Source organism: Diabrotica undecimpunctata, chromosome 7, assembly GCF_040954645.1.
Source record: "Diabrotica undecimpunctata isolate CICGRU chromosome 7, icDiaUnde3, whole genome shotgun sequence".
Lineage (NCBI taxonomy): Eukaryota > Metazoa > Arthropoda > Insecta > Coleoptera > Chrysomelidae > Diabrotica > Diabrotica undecimpunctata.
Genome location: NC_092809.1, coordinates 7,106,577 through 7,123,506, shown reverse-complemented (window position 1 = coordinate 7,123,506; position 16,930 = coordinate 7,106,577). Strand labels below are relative to the sequence as shown.

Genomic DNA, 16,930 nt, shown 5'->3' with positions numbered 1-16,930 from the left:
CTGCAATACGATCGGTTTACAACACAGGGCTTCCGTGTAAAAAAACTTATTGTGTTAAAGTGTTAAATTAACTTATTCAATTAAATTTAAAATAATAAAAACATTAAAAGCGCAATATTCATTTTTATTCACACCAAAATAACTTAAAACCTGTAAAAAATTGGTAAAAAAGCTACAAAATATTAAGTAATTCTTTTACACACTTCATTCGTTTATTATCTACATCAGTTTGGCTTGCAAACGAATGGAGTTGCAACGTAGAAATAAAGTTGGTATTTTCTTGAACTTTCGCTTTAATCATCGGTTTGTGTATACTTGAAGACGTAATCAAAGTTCCCAAAGCCACATAAGCTCTAAAATGGGCTTCTGCTTCCGTTAGTTTCGTAATTAAATCTGGTATTACTTGAGCTAAGACTGTAATTCCTATTTCATCGTTGTGTTTTAGCGTAAGTATAGTAAGATTTAATAAGGACGTTGCTAAGGCCACCTAAAACAAATTAATGTTAATTATTTAGTAGCTCCTGTAGTATTAATCAAAATAAAAACAGTCGTTAACCCTCTCATCCATAATTTTAAGGAAAAATTTATTTTTTCTTAGAAAAATTATTTTATTGCGAAATATTCAAAATTAAAATTAGACAATAGTCTAGTAAGTGTAAAAACGTGAAATTTTTTTCTTAAAACCTAAAAAATAGTCCGTCCACTCTAGTGGTCACTATGCACCTGCGGAATCGCGGAAGCGTCAGTTACTGGTATGAAAATGTTCAAAGCACGATGGACACAGCGGCTCGTTGCACCTTTTGCAGATTTATTTTGTTTTTCTTTTGCAAGCTCTACAGTGGCATCTTCGAGCATTTGGTATGCCAATTAGTTGTAGCCAGTGCCCCAATTACTTTGTCTAATGTCAGAGAGTGCATAATGATTCGGTTTCTTCTTTTTCAAAATGGGAGGTGGTGTACCAGACGAAAGTCTACCTCGTTTATTTTCTTTCTGCGTTTCCAATTTTATTAATGATCTAGCAATACTTGATTTAAATTCAAGCAGATCTTTTTTTGGATTTCCGTTTTTCTTGTACAAAATCCATGCATTTACAACAAGAACATCCACAAAATGTATAAAAACTCTTATGTACCAGCGCTTGTTTCTTCTCCTTAGAGGGTACAGGGCCAACAACTGGTCCATCAGCTCCACTTCTCCCATGTTTTTGTTATAAAACTGAACAGAAAATGGTCTGTTCACTTCTATAGTAGTCTTAATAGATTTACACCAGCGTTATGTTTTATTCTGAGGTTCTATTCCAGCACAATTAGAAACAATGTAAATAGTTTTGTTGTCTAGCCATTTAGAAACAATTATATTGCCACCTTCAGTACTGGCAACTGCAAGAAAATATTACTACAACTACTATTAATACTACTAGCTGAAAATATTACAGATCTACAAAGAATTTTAGATAAGGTTGTAGTCGAATCGGAGAGTTCCTGTTGCCCATATACCTCTTTTATGCAGTTCTTCGATAAGTCAAAGTGAGCAAAATAAATTATCAAAAATACTTTATGATTGATTCTCTCTAAGTCGTCAGTTAGACGCAAAACTACATCAGCGCATCCTCCAAGTTTATTAATTTGACTTCTGTCTCCCGAAGCTCCTTGGTAAACCTCAAAACAATACATATATCCACTAATTCCAGCTCTTATACAAACTTTGACTCCCCACTTTTCAGGTTTTTTTGGTAAGTATTTCTTTATATCTAATTTTCCTTTTAGTAGAATGATTTGCTCATTATATATATAAGGTTCTTGAACTCCTAAGTGGAGCATAGAGCTTCCGTGAAAACGCGCCATCGGGTTCTATTTTGCGCTAAGGCCTTCACCTCATTCCAAGACTTTCCTTGGCCTCTTATCTCGTCCATGATGGATCTTCTCCAAGTTTGTACTGGGCGACCTCTTTTTCTTTTCCCTTGGGGATTCCACTCTAGGGCAGTCTTTGCGATACTGGAACTATTTTTTCGGAGTGTGTGACCGATCCAACCCCACTTTCTGGACTTAATTTCATTTTGTACCCTCTTTTGTTCGGTCAGGTGTAGCAGATCTTCGTTGCTGATGGTGTTAGGCCAGAATATACGAACAATTCTTCGTAGACATTTGTTAACAAAGACCTGCAGTTTGTCTGTGAGGGTGTTTGTCACTTTCCAGGTTTCACATCCGTAGAGTAGAGCAGACATGACATTTGATCGGAATATTCGGATCTTTGTCCTTGTAGTATACTCGCCAGATCTCCAAACAGGGTTGAGCGTACTGAAAGCTTGTTGGGCTTTTCGTATCCTCATACGAATATCGTCTTCTGTACCTCCGTTTTCTGTTATAACACTTGCAAGATACGTAAAGTTTTCCACATTTTCAATCTGCATATTGTCGATAGTAAATAGCGTGTTGTTCCTTGCATTTATTCTTATGGACTTGAATTTGCTCATTAACTGATTGGTATTCCTCTGGATCTGTGGCACCTAAGAAGTTTCTCTGAATTTTATCCAAAAATGGTCGGATTGTTTGCAATTTGTCCGTGGTATTTTGATTTACATTATCATTATTTACCTGTAATGTAAAAACCTCAAAATAGATTCAAATCTATTAACAGGCATAGCATCTCCAATAAGGTCCATCCTCAGGATATTATCACTTGATCAGTAAAGCTGTATTCTGGGATATCTGATGTACGCTATCACTAAATTTATGCCCAAGAAAGCATAATACTCATATTTTGTAAAACCAAAATTTAATTTATTGTTTTGGCCAGCAAATAAATTGGTCACACATGCTGTTATTATTGCACCATTTCCGGTCTTTTTTCTCAGCCTTTTTTGATTTTTATGCTTTAATGAAAATGCCAAAATACGCTGAGCTAATGGAATGTCATCTTCACTCATATCATCGTCACTGTTTTCTGGCTGTATTTCTTCTGTCACTTTCAACAATTTGGTCTTCAGCCGTTACATGTTCGAGCGAATACGTTTCTTCGTCATTGTAATAAGATTCGAAATCTGAACCTTCTGGTAAATCATAAATAAGGTCATCATTATACCTATAAATTCTTCATTTTCTGGTAAGCATAAAGGTGTTTCATCGCTATTATCGTCTTCATTGGCAAAAAGTACTTTCTGAAATAGAATAAAATTTCCCATTGAAGAAGTAATATTATGTCAATAAATAAAATTTATTTATTTCCACTAAAATAATATAGGTAAGTACATAAAAAAATGCCCTCGAAAATCCCTAAATAAATAATAAATCTTTGACAAGAAAATAACAAAAAATATGTGAACAAGAAACCTACCACTCCTCTGAAAATTATACTCATAAAACATACCACAAGGATGAAATTCTAAGTTACATATTACATGATGTCCATTCTAGTGGACATGACTTCAAGATGATATTTTCAGTGAGTTTTTCAATTATTTTGAAATTATAGCAAAGGCTAATTGTGTAAAATACATAATTCTATAAGAAAAATATTTTCTTACATTTTTTTGCTTTTCCATAGAAACTATGGGCACTTATTTCAGGCAATTCACAGGTGGCCATCGCGGTCAGGTGATTTATAGATACTAACATAAACAAACTTTGACTTTCAAAATAAACATTGTAGATGGCGGTAGTAGTTACTTGATTAGAGTCCACTGAAAGGGATGTCATGCATTTTGCACAAGTTTCATAGAATTAAAATATATTTTTTGGAGTTTGTCCACTGGAGTGGACTCAATGCATGAGAGGGTTAAAGTAAAACGATACATAAAACTTACTTGACAGTTTTTGTTCAAATTGCTAAATGAGGTAAAATTCTCCAAAATATCAAAACGATTATTGTACACGAGACTCTCGCCCGCTTCATGCAAACATAAATTGGTAATAGTTCTAAGGGCAATGACCATATTATTGACAATTGTACAATCGCAGCTAATGTACGTTTTGATTTTTTCAAATATAATACCATTATTAACAGATGATATTACTTCATTGTTCTTTTTATGCCTTACAGCTAATCTGACGACGTCCAAAACAGGAAATACGATTGCTAAAAATGTTAAATAAACATATTAATACAAAATATAACTAGTAATAAGTATGTATATGTAATAGGCAATTAAAGTAAATTTTAAATGATTTAATTTATGTAAAATTCAATGCATCATTGAGGTTAGACAAGAAGTTGAGGCAGATTAAAACTAAAATGGAGATGACTTCCAGTCGAACAGTAGGAACATTTTATACAACCAGAACTATGAGAATGCACCAGAATTCGGGGGAGACTTTAACTAAAAATATATGGACCCTTTTGGTCATGTTGGGTATAATTGTACCCATTACTTTGAATGCATATACAGATCACCATTAAAATGGTGGACCATTAAAAAGTCCAACTCACGACGTATAATGGCCTTTGAAATGTGGGTATATCGTAGAATGATGCGCATACCCTGGACAGCACATCGCACAAATGTCTCAATATTGACAGAACTCGACATCAATACTAAGCTTACCACAATCATCAACCAAAATATATTGAGGTACTTTGGGCACATTACCAGACGGATGGAAGGCATGGAGAAGTTGGTGGTTGAAGGCAAGGTAGATGGTAAAAGAACCCGAGGAAGATCGCCACTCCGATGGTCAGACCAAATAAAGTGCGCTACCGGTTACTCTCTGTCTGAAAGGAAAGAATGACATGAAGGAGGACAGATCACGACATGTTTTATTGACCATACAACACAATGACAATCGCTGTGACATGTTACACGTTTCCACCTCTATATTCATTTCACAGTACTTACGTATTGTCATAATGGTCACATTGACATTAAAAATTTCAAACGAAGTTCTGAAAGAATAAATAAATAATTAATAAAATGCCTATTACGTTGTATACCGTTCAAGAAAAGATATCATGGACCTTCTACACTTTAGGATGAAAGTTGGTGAAGCCCTTATAAAAGTCAACTCTTTCAATAACCGAAAACGGGGAAGACCTTCGAGCGATACATCTAGTCCCCAGTTTCCAGAGCATCCACAGCTGTCTTTACCTTTAAGATGCAAAAACCTTGGTTGTACAGCAAAATCAAGATGAAAATGTCAGAAGTGCAATGTCCATTTGTGCCTTCAAAAGGAAAAAAATTGGTTTTTTATGTTTCATATGCGTTAGTTTTTTTAGATTTGTTATTAGTGGAGCGCCTGGGGGTTTTCACCTCGGATTAGAGTTACAGTGAATGAATTAATATGATCGATGTGGGATATTGTTTTTAAAACTATAAATTGCAATGTTTACCCAAAAATTTTTTGTGCACTCTATTTTTTTATTGTTTAAACAAATTATTATAAAAAATTAATGTTTGACATTATATTTTCACTTTAAACAGTATTTTTTTTTATTTATATGTTAAATCTTACCTGAGTAGACATATAGGAAAATTTTTCAAAGATACCTGTATAAAAATAGCAGTAGGGATCTCGAACAGGTAGGAAAACCTGGAGGGGAGAACGGAGCGACAGCTGCTATGTACAATGGAATTTCTCGGCCAGTTTATAGTTTAATTATAAATGAAACGTACTCTATTGTGTACATTTAAAAAAATAAGGTAATTAATTACGAATAATGAAAAGAAAAGAAAATTATTAGTACAAAATCTGTTTATTTAAATATACAACATTGTTGTCTACATCAAATAATATTTTCTTCTACTTCATCTCTCTGTATAATAGGTGAAGAGTTGGAACAACTATTTCCGCTCCACTGTAAACATGCTACACTGCAGTATAAACCACTTTTTCGGCATCCACACGCAGCTCCACATCCCTTTTTGCAATTACAAAATAACATTTGCAATAAATTATCCGGAGCTGGTAATTGATTCATTGTTATTGGGATGTACATGTTATTGGAATACTTCCATCCCTAATTTTCAATAACTACGTCATTTCCTAGTCATATCTGAATTTGTAGGTACACTCTTTTAAGGTACTCAAACGCTGCATCAGTTGTTGGAGGCAGTGATGACAAAAGAACACTCGTATTTTTGGCTGTTGCTTTTATAAAAGAATTGAACCTCAATGTATTTAAATCATGAGTTTTAGACGGAGCGCCATATAAACTCAAAATACATGCTACACCTGCTTGCAATATATTGTTGGGGTCTTCATTGATATTTTTGAATACTTTTACTGAATCGTGTAAATCAATCCGTTTCTCAAAATTTTAACTTAACTACTATCTTTGAAAATCCTAAACCTGTAGAAGCTGGATATATTTGCAGAGGGATATTTCCGTGTTTAATAAATTCAGATTCTGGTGGTAGTATCTTCAGACGCTTGATAGGCCATCGAGGTTGTATACCATCTCTTGGAGTAACTATTTCAATGCTTCCCATATAATGGAACGTTCCGTTACCATCAATAGTGTTGATATTGAAATCAGCATTATCATGCACAAATTGAACGAAAGTGCCAGGTTTTATTTCTGGTGGAGCTGTAAAAGTTGCTGATGCTTCGTATAATGTAGCCTCTTTGTACGAAGCACAGAAGCCTAAAGAATGACATATATTTATTTCTTTTTTAGAGCCAAATTTCCTATGAAACATCACAGCCAAAGTAATATGAAGTGGCGATAAAAAAGATCTTGGTCGTACAGCTGATATAATTGCATGAGCTATCGATTTACATTTCTTCTCATATCTCGGAATTGTTTCTGCATTATTTTTCTTATCTTTTAATATCATTTCAGATAGTAACAAATTTAAAGATGTTGGAATTGATTCATCAACATCTTGAAGCATTTTGTCACTTGGCGTATAATTTTCATTATCGTACACTTGGGCTCGTATATCTCTCCGAATAATTTCGCACGCCGCTTTCAGAATATGAAATTCTTCTTCTTTTTCTTTACTATTATATTTTTGATTGTACCAATTTTTAGACACTCCAATATACTTTTTATTAATATATTTTTGTCGACAACTTGAATGAGCATAAACAAATTCAGTTTGTAGGTGAGGTAACAATCCATCTTGCCGTTCGGTTGAAGCAGCTTTTAAAGAGGTTACTCCTCTACAAATTTTTATAATTTCACCTAAATTTAAATATGTTTTGGAAGATGAACCCAGGTGTATACATATTATGCAGCTATTTTCATCAGCCATGCTGCTAGCCGTTGGTTTATCCATTGTTCGAAATCTAAAAAAAAATAATATCTAATTAATTGCATTTGATTCATTATTATCATATATTTCTTTTTTTATTGAAACTGATCTTTAATTTTCGATTTATTTATTATTTAATTAATTCAATAATAAACTGTAGTTATCAATCTAATCACTTACCAAATTAAGCAATACGAAATAATTTGTAATAGTTCAATATAAAAACGTCGTCTTCAATACACCTTCCAGTACAAAAATATACAAGAATTTTTCACTAAAAAACCAAATTTTCACTGTTATAAAAGCACAATATTCACAGAACACGTGTTACTTGCAACTAAACTAGCTGAGACATTCCATTGTACATAGCAGCTGTCGCTTCGCTCTCCCCTCCACGTTTTTCTATCTGTTCGACATCCCTACTGCTATTTTTATACACAGGTATCTTTGAAAAATATTCCTATATGTCTACTCAGGTAAGATTTAACACATAAATAAAAAAAAATGTTTAAAGTGAAAATATATGGTCAAACATTAATTTTTTATAATAATTTGTTTTAACAATAAAAAAAATAGAGTGCACAAAAAAATTTTGGGTAAACATTGCAATTTATAGTTTTAAAAACAATATTCCACATCGATCATATTAATTCATTCACTGTAACTCTAATCCGAGGTTTTACTGTTTTGAATGCTCCAGGAACTCCACTATATGTACTTTTGGGTACAAATGAACCCATAATAATTTTTTTTATATATACATGTTATATATTTTTTACATTCAAAAAGTGTTATATGAACTGTTTTTTTTAAGTACATTTTAGGCAAAAAATAATTTTTCGTTTGCTGAAAAAAAAGCGGTACTGAAAGGATGAATACAACATGATTAAAATATATTGAAACGTGCTTCAAATGGATTCAGTAGGTTAGGGACTCACAGGGAGATATGGTTTGATGTTGATTTATAATTTATTAATCAATAAAAGGCGCACTTTTTATAAGTTACAGGAGATTTCAAAGCAATAATTGAAGTAAAGAAGAGGGATAGGCATTACATCGGTCGACTTTGGAGTGGAACAGAAACGCAGTGTTATATAATTACCTAAATAAAACAAAAACCTTCTTGCCTAAATACTTTCTTCCAATAACAAGAACATATGCACCGACGGTACTGGACAAATTTTATACCAAAAGCGACCATATACGGTGTAGGTAAGTTTATGGTCGGTATAGTAGAATTTAACAGGATATCTAACACAGATATAAAATCATATTTTCAGCGAGTAGACAAAGATAACAATCCTATTTCCCCTTGGTCTCCCCTCCACGTTCCTCATGCACGCCCATTAGTGAACATCAGACGATTATTTCCGATCCAGCTTATACGTAAGAAACAGCAGTAGAGTTGTCTTATTATATATTTGAATTAAAACACGGAATTTATTCAAAAAATTGGCGATCAGTGGCGCGGTTATATTGCCATTCAAAACTGGATGATGATATTAAAAATGAAACACTAATTGACACAAATACTGGTACAAAATTTCTCAAATCCATACGAAAATTTACAGACCCGCATTTTTATTTGACGAAATTGTAACCTAATTTCCAATAAAACAAGATAATTTTGGCAACACCGCCATTCGTCCATTTTCTTCAATCGTAAACTAAATACTAGACAGGCCGAAGGCTATGCTATGTCTTTCTTTTTGGATGTAACCGCGTAACTGTGAAGATAAAAATTTGATATGTCGACTATTTATACAACAAAAGAATAGGTACAAATAAAAAAATGGTACTTTGGGGACAATTCAGTACAAGAAACTATTAATTTATTTATTATGGCTTTTGAAAATAGGCCAATACCTATAGAAACAACAGTATTGGCCATTATTCATCAATTTGAAAAATTTGGCTGTATTAATGGCAGATGTAAGAAATGCTGCCCATCAAATCAACCTCGCGAAAAAAAAAAAATTTCTCAAGAACGAAAAATTAGAGAAATTCAAGTTTGTGCATTGGCTGAAGTGACGCCGTGTTCTAGTAAACACACTACCGTTGAAGTTGAATGCAAAAACAGCGAAGAACATTTTGAAAAGAAACAACTACCATTGTTATAAAGAGCAGACAACTCAAGAAATCTTTCCTGATGATCAATTTAAACGGATGCAATTTTGTGAAATTATGATGGAGAGATGCCATGCAAATAATAATTTTTTGAAAAATATTTTGTTTACAGATGAGTCCTCCGTCACAATTCACAAGAAACATAATCCATCCGTTGTACGTTATTGGTCTAGTCTGGAGAATAAGCATTTGAGTGAGTCTGTGCGTACGCAGTATCCACAAAAGTTGAATGTTTGGACTGGACTTTTGGGAGGCAATTTAAACGCAGTCAAATATCTCCAATTACTTCAAAATCAAATTATTCCTGCACTTCAACGTCTTCAAATTAACTTCAACGAAATTCGGTTTCAATAAGACGGCTATCCTGCACATAATGCAAAAGCCGTTAGAGACTATTTAGCGTTAATTTTTGCTGAACGTGTCATTAGTACAGACGATACAATAAAATGGCCCCCTCGGTCACCCGACTTAGCCCCTCTAGATTTTTATTTTTGGGGGATACTAAAACGAAATTGTACAGGCATGAGTTCGAACGAGCCACCAACTTGTAGGAACTGAAGGAAAAGATAATCCAACTTAGCCAAAATATATCGGCAGATGAACTCATTGCCATGAGAAATGCGTTGTATAATAGATTTGGTTACTGTTCGTTACAATTTGGTGGCCTGTTTAAACATTTAATTACCTAAGAATTTGATTTGGTTTAGAATTTCTAATTGTTTGGAATTATTGTTAATTTAAACAGTAGTGATGTAACATTTTTATTTTCACACCTACTACCTCCAAAAAATCTAAACGAAAATATGGTTTCAACGATATTATTTGGAGAATAGCAAAATCTTATTTTTAATTAAAAGACGTAATTTTTCGTTCAGTTTAAATTTAATAATACATCTACTTCTTCCTAATGCTTTACTAGTACTGTCTTTATTTGTTATGCTTAAAATGTCGTTACTTTGATGACGCGACGTTGCCAAATAATTTTGTATGAAGCATTTTTATTGTGGCGTCATAATGCAGTTTATTATTTTTATCGCATTAAGTGGAAATCAAAATGTTAAATTAAACTTATTGTAAAGTAAAATTGTGGCATATTCCCAATAAAAAACAGTAAGCTGTCCTTTAAATCAATTCGCACAAATTTGATTATTTTAGAACATTGTTCAAATGCTAAAAAGACAACAGGTCAAATAAAACCAATAAGTTTGGCAACGTTGGGCTTCCCCCCTTTTATTATTTCCACTAATGCATTTTCGACGATATAAAAGGCGGACCTAATATACCTCTCTCTTTTTAAACAGGTGTTTCTCACTCAATCTCACGTAAGGTCCATACTGACGATAGATTATTACCCAGGTTGTATATGGTTATCGATAATCAACGAGTGCTCTGTTAGAAGGCTCATGAATTATTAAGGCAATTTAAAATTGGCAACTTTGACATAAATCAACTATTAAGCTTTAAAAAATAAAAAATATTTAATGTTACTGTAGAAATTATAAATTGTCTACTTACAATCTGGCCATTCCAACAACTTAAATAAAATATCAACAGCATATCCGTCTGTAGGTGGGCTAGAACATAATTTGACCACTTGTTCTAGATCTTTTTCTTCAATTTTATCGTTACAATCTCCAGATTTTTCATTGAATTCTTTAAGTTTCTTTAAAATTACACTAGCGTCTCCCACATCGAAACTATGATAGGTCTTAACGGGAAAGAAACCTGATCCTGATTCCGCATTTACCGTCGTATAGCTAGAGCTGCCGGTAAATGGGTCGCTGTTTTGACCGGCGGAGGCAGCAGGCGGTTGAGATCTAGTTCCGGATGTTGAATAACTGCTACCACCTGCAATAAAACAATTGATCCACTCAGTAAGATGTTTCGCGTTCAAAGAAAAAATAAATAAAAGAGAATTTTATTAATACAGATGAAAAACCTGTTTGAATACAATGTTTGAAGTAAAATATTTGATTTATCTACATTGATCATCAACGTACCAGTAAAGGGATCCAGATTCATTCCTGTTTGTCCTTGATTAGAAGAGCCATAGCTTGGAGTATACCTTGAGCCTCCTGTAAACGGATCCTGATATTCCATACTAACTTGGGGTACATATTGCTCTTTACTATTTTTCAGTATGAAATCTACTACCTAAAACAAACATTAAATCCATAACACTAACATTGAATATTCATCAGCTAACTTTATATGAGTTGTAAGGTAAAGATCAAATTAAAAAAGTGAATTGCTCATAATCTGAATATTTCATTAATTCCCTTAAAAATAATTACCTGTTCTAAATAATCTGCTGGCAACATATTCTTAGCTAAAAATTTATGAGCTGCTTGGTATGGATCATCTCCTTTATTGAACGGTAATTTTAATGGAGGTTTACCATCTTCAACATCCACAGAAAATACATAATCATAATGCTAAAATTTAAATTTCTTAATAGTACACAATGACAATTTTTCGCTGAAATCTTACCTGACCTTCATACATCGTTTTGCCACTGTCATTTTTATCAGTGCCTCCAAGTACTTCCCCAACTTTATCCCAATGACTGTTTTCACCATCTTCTACCCACGTATAGGCTACTACACTGGTACCATCTCTGACCATTTTCATTTGCCCATTTCTTTTTCCTGGATCGTAAAGAGCTTCTTTGCCAGGTAAGCTGCATAAGACGATTTTATTATTCAATAATGAGCACTGATGTTAAAATGGCATGGGTCAGATGAGACGTTGTGTTCAGACCATAGACACAAAGGCTTTGAGATAACAGGTAATGAGCTTATCGAGGAAACATCGTAAAGCTTGTAAAACAGACTAGGAAACATTTTAAACAAACTTAGAATATTGTTTAGGAATTCTAAAAAAGTTTAAACAAAGTGAAGGCAAATTGAATAATGTATCTCTTGAAAACATTGAAACCAGAGGTATAAAACGCATCCATTTTGAAGCCGAATATGCTATTTGGAGGAAATTCCACACTTTCTTTTTTCAGAATGAAATTCCAACCTTAAAGAAAGTTGAGGTCGAAATAAATTCTGATGATTAAATATCCAAAATATCGACGTGTTTTATTGCGAACATTAGGGCAAATGAAGATCAAATATATGAAAAGAACCAGGAACAGTGTTCTTATAGAAAAAAATGTAATTATCTTGTAGAGGAAATATTACTTACAAAAAATCCTAGAGTATCGACATGAAAATGAAGGGTTTTCAAAAGGTTTAAAAACACCAGTAGGTAAAGGATGGAGGCTTATAATAACACATATATATGCAGCGATTTGGGTTTTTTTGGACAATGGTTTGTTACAATTCGAATCCAAGAAAATCAATGATTACCATGAGGAAATGGATGCTCAAAGATTCGAAGGTTGGTTTTCAAAGACTGGGGTATATACTAAAAGCATGGAGGCTCATAAGAGTAGTTTTTATACCTAAACTTGGCAAAACCAGACAGAAAAAAGCTAAGACCCTAACGACTGTTAATTTGATATCATTTCCACTGTACATACTAGTACTGCAAGCAGAAAAGTTATCTAACATACAGCATACTACAAATAGTCACATTGAACATATTCCTACAGAAATAGTTAATTCCTTTAGTTAATCATAGAGCTATGTCAATTCTGCAATACTCACTCTGATACTTTAACTCCCCCTATTTCTTGAACAGCTTGTCGCTTCAGTGCATTCACCTCTTCTGTAAATTTAGTTAAATTAACCTCATCTGCTACTCTTGAATCATCTTTGGTAAATATTCTAACTATTCCATCACTAAATTAATTAAAAAAAAATGAAGATAAGCCAAAAAGGTACCACCTAGTAAATCACAAATTTCCTTATTTAAAAAGCAACACTTATACCTTAATTTCTATAAATGGTTAGAGAAGCTCTAGAATGCAATAGCTTACCTTGAACCTGTTACAATATCTCCATTAGGTAAACAATCTACAGCCCACACAGATTGAGCTGGAAGTTCAATAAAGCCTTTATTCTCATTATTTTGCCAAAACCTAACACTTCTATCCTCATCTGAAGTTACAAAACTATCCATGCCATGAGGTCTACATCTTGCTATACTAATACATAGTAAGAAATATAGCTATTAGTGATTTTATTATATCAGATATAAATATCAGAATATAAAAAAGATTTTTTACTTAACTTTACCTGTATATAAAACTAGTATGCCCATAAAGTGTATTCATATTTTCTCCGTGGTAGTTCCAGATCTTTATGGATGCATCATTCGACACACTTATAAAATACTTCATTTCTGGAAAATCTTCTAAACATCTAACAGCATCATTATGACCTAATAGTAAAACAACAATGTTTATTGACCAAAACATATAAGCTTTATATATAGAATGTATGAGTTTACTAATAAGATTTACACTGGCTACCTACAGGTCCTTATAGAGACTATATCTCAGGCTCATGAAGAAAATTCTGTTTAAAACTTAAAGATCCTATAATTTTATCAGCAAGAATGTAAATTCAAACTAATTTAACAACATTTAAAGGGTTTTTACTAAACAATCATTTAAAGCACTGATGATGGAATAGTTATTCCAAAAACATTTTGTGATGCTGCCAGAAAGGGTCTTTTATATAAATATACCTTCTATAAAGGATTAAAAAAAAATAATTCAATAAGATATAGTGAACTTGATTGTATTCAATGCAGTATTGTTAGATGTCCAGTAATATTAAGTAAATTAAATTACATTCTCTAAAATACCTTTTTGTAGAAGCTTCTGATCTACAGATATCTTAACTAATTGTGTTGAAACTACTTCTAGTTCTAGTGAATAGACCAACCTATGTATAATTTTCTGATCTTTAAACCAAATAAGGAAAGGAAAAAAAACTTTATATTTACCTGATATTGATTGCAGTCTTTGACCATCTAATGACCATACTCCTATAGTTTTATCAGCTGATGCAGTGACCACATTTCCGTTACTAATTTGTTTGACATACCATACAGCTGCTGTATGCCCAGAAAATGTCTGTACTGGCTTTGAAGTAGATGTAGATAAAGACCAGTATTTAGCTGTGTTATCCCAAGAAGCACTGAAGAATGTATTGGGTTCAATACCTTTTGTAAGGGCACATACTAAAAGTATTCAAATATTATAAAAAATAAAATCATCTTAAAAACTCAAAATCACTATTCATGGGTTCATTTAAATATGCTTTTAGATAAAGTATGTTTTCAGTGAAGGTGTGTTTAGAAGCACACATTATTAAGAGTGGCACATAGGTTTTAACTTGTAATTTAAACAATATATAATATATATGATAATTGTTAATAAGATGGCATTATTTTACTTGTTCATAATTAGATTAATATTAGCCTACATACATATCTCTTTATACACATTGTACATATAAGAATGGAAAAGAAAAAACTATTTAAACAATCTTTAAGATCCAGAGTGCTATTCTTATTTAATCCTTTTACTGATGTTTACCTGTGTTTGTATGTTCTCCTTTTATGGCATAGGTATGAAATGGTTCTCCAGGTTTATGAATAAAAATAGCCTTGTCATAACCACCTGTAATAACCAGGCCATCAGGATATTCACTGCTAGGCTCCAAATATAGTACACTTCCAACAAAATTTTCATGGCTCTTATAAGTCATTACATCTTGATAAACATTCTGATTCCTGAAAATAAACATTAATGTCAGTACGGTCGGTTACAAATTAAACGCTTATTATTTACTGTTTCTAGAAATAGTTTAAATGTAATTTAAGACAACATACGGGTTGTATCTCCAATATTTTGCTGTTCTATCTCTTGAGCCGCTAATAATGTCATTACTAGCGGTTACAGCTAAAGCTCGAATGTCCATTGAATGGCCGAAAAGTGAGGCGCTTAGCTTAAATTCTTTAGACATTTCGAAAAATCAATATAACTCTTAGAATTGCTAAATTATATCTACATAAAAAATATTTTTTAAGATGATAAGTTGATTTTTTGGTTATTTGTTGCCTGTTGCTGTCACTAGTGTCACTGTCAATTTAATTATATACAATGTTGCCAAAAGAACAAAAAATATATAACAGCTCTAGTTCTTCATCATTTGCGCCAGTTAAACTAGCTACATTTTTTAATAGTTCTTCCAAATTGTAAGATGAGTATTATGGATTATAGTACCTATTCTTTAAATAACAATTTAATTAAAGTCAACGTTTTACTCTTTTCAATGATCAATGATTAAATTTATATATACCAAAACATGTCCTTTGATCATGGTCAACACGTTTACACGGTTACACGCATGTTAAATATTTCTCAAACAAATCTATGTTTTGTGATTACCACCGCTAAAGGGAATCTTACACATAGTTCTAAAGCGTATCTTACACTTACTTCAAAAGTGTGTCTCACACGCATGTCAATTATTTCTCAGAACATTTAGATGACATGCAGACTAACCAATGCTAAAGGGTATTTTACACGTGGTTCTAAAGAGCATCTTAAGACAGTTTTACATTATGCTATTTTCATGCTAGGCAAAGCCATGCAAGACAGATCATGGAACTGCGCATGCCCACGGGCTATTTCCATGCAATTCCTGTGCTAGACGAAAAATTAGAACATGTTCTATTTTTCATGCTATTTTCTTGCAATTTATCGTTAAAATTCATGTTGCCAACATAACAATTTATAATAGATTACAGAATAAAACATAACCTTATCTCTATCTTTTGCGTATATCATAAATTGCACTACACACACAATGGGAATAAATTGAGATATAGCTGATTCTGATACTCTAAAATTGTACATTAGAGATCGAAACGTTTCACCAGTTGCCAGATACCTTAAAGTTATAATTAATTTTGTCCTTGATGGAATGCACTGGCGAAAATTGGTATCTCTTTTCTGAATTAAGGGATTAATTTTTTTAAGGAGCTTAAGGAAAGTGGACTCGTTCATTCGAAGAAAGTTTTTAAAACTTTGAAGGTCTCTAGCATCCAAGAACTCTTGGGGTAACTTCAAATTTCCCAGTCCTGCATTCAACCAAGGTTTGACCCAGCATTTTCTAGGTTTTCTTTTTTTATTATTTTTCATGATTGTTGCTACAACAGCAATATTCAACAATAACAATGTTTTCTTTTCTTTGGTTGACATCCTTCACTCTTTTAATAACCATAAATAGTGTATATTTATTTATTATATTATTTATTTTAGTACTTAATTATATTTATTTAAAATAAAATAACCTCAAATTGATAAATATTTTCTCTGTTGGCAACAATGAAAGTGGGATCTAAAATTGCACAGAAATATCTCTGATGTAAAAAGGTCAAGCTAGGCAAGAGATGTGCCATGCAAGACGGACTTGCATAGCATGAGACTTGCATAGCCTAGATGTAAAGCTGCCTTTACACTACATACACTTTACTTCCATTCTAAATACTTCTGTCATGGTGCTTTATGACCTAGTCTGCTCGTTAGAGCCCCTTGGTTTCTTAGCAACTCTGTTACGTGTCTTATATTAATTTTAATTACTGTCAATTATTTCTCAATTTATGAGAAATAATTGACAGTAGAGGAACTTTCCTTGTCTAAAGTAG

At 32.6% G+C, this 16,930-nt stretch overlaps 1 protein-coding gene across 1 annotated transcript; it reads right to left on the bottom strand.

Moving 5' to 3' along the window:
* Positions 1–103: 103 nt before the first annotated feature.
* Positions 104–15,374, bottom strand: Plap (phospholipase A2 activator protein). The gene is made up of 12 exons (XM_072536649.1): positions 15,110–15,374; positions 14,814–15,010; positions 14,219–14,455; positions 13,504–13,648; positions 13,245–13,412; positions 12,973–13,107; positions 11,807–11,996; positions 11,611–11,751; positions 11,317–11,470; positions 10,832–11,164; positions 3,803–4,074; positions 104–487 (listed from the first exon to the last, which is right to left on the bottom strand). Exons 1-12 carry the CDS (start codon positions 15,241–15,243, stop codon positions 173–175), a joined length of 2,421 nt encoding a protein of 806 aa, XP_072392750.1. The 5' UTR covers positions 15,244–15,374; the 3' UTR covers positions 104–172.
* Positions 15,375–16,930: the final 1,556 nt, after the last annotated feature.

Bases quoted from the DNA above. Each gene is read 5' to 3' on its own strand.
- Plap (XM_072536649.1), bottom strand. From the start codon at position 15,243: ATGTCTAAAGAATTTAAGCTAAGCGCCTCACTTTTCGGCCATTCAATG. The intron at 11,471-11,610 runs GTAATTATTTTT...TGTTTGTTTTAG, and splicing joins CAGCAGATTATTTAGAACAG to GTAGTAGATTTCATACTGAA. The intron at 4,075-10,831 runs GTAAGTAGACAA...TAACATTTTTAG, and splicing joins GTTGTTGGAATGGCCAGATT to CAATCGTATTTCCTGTTTTG.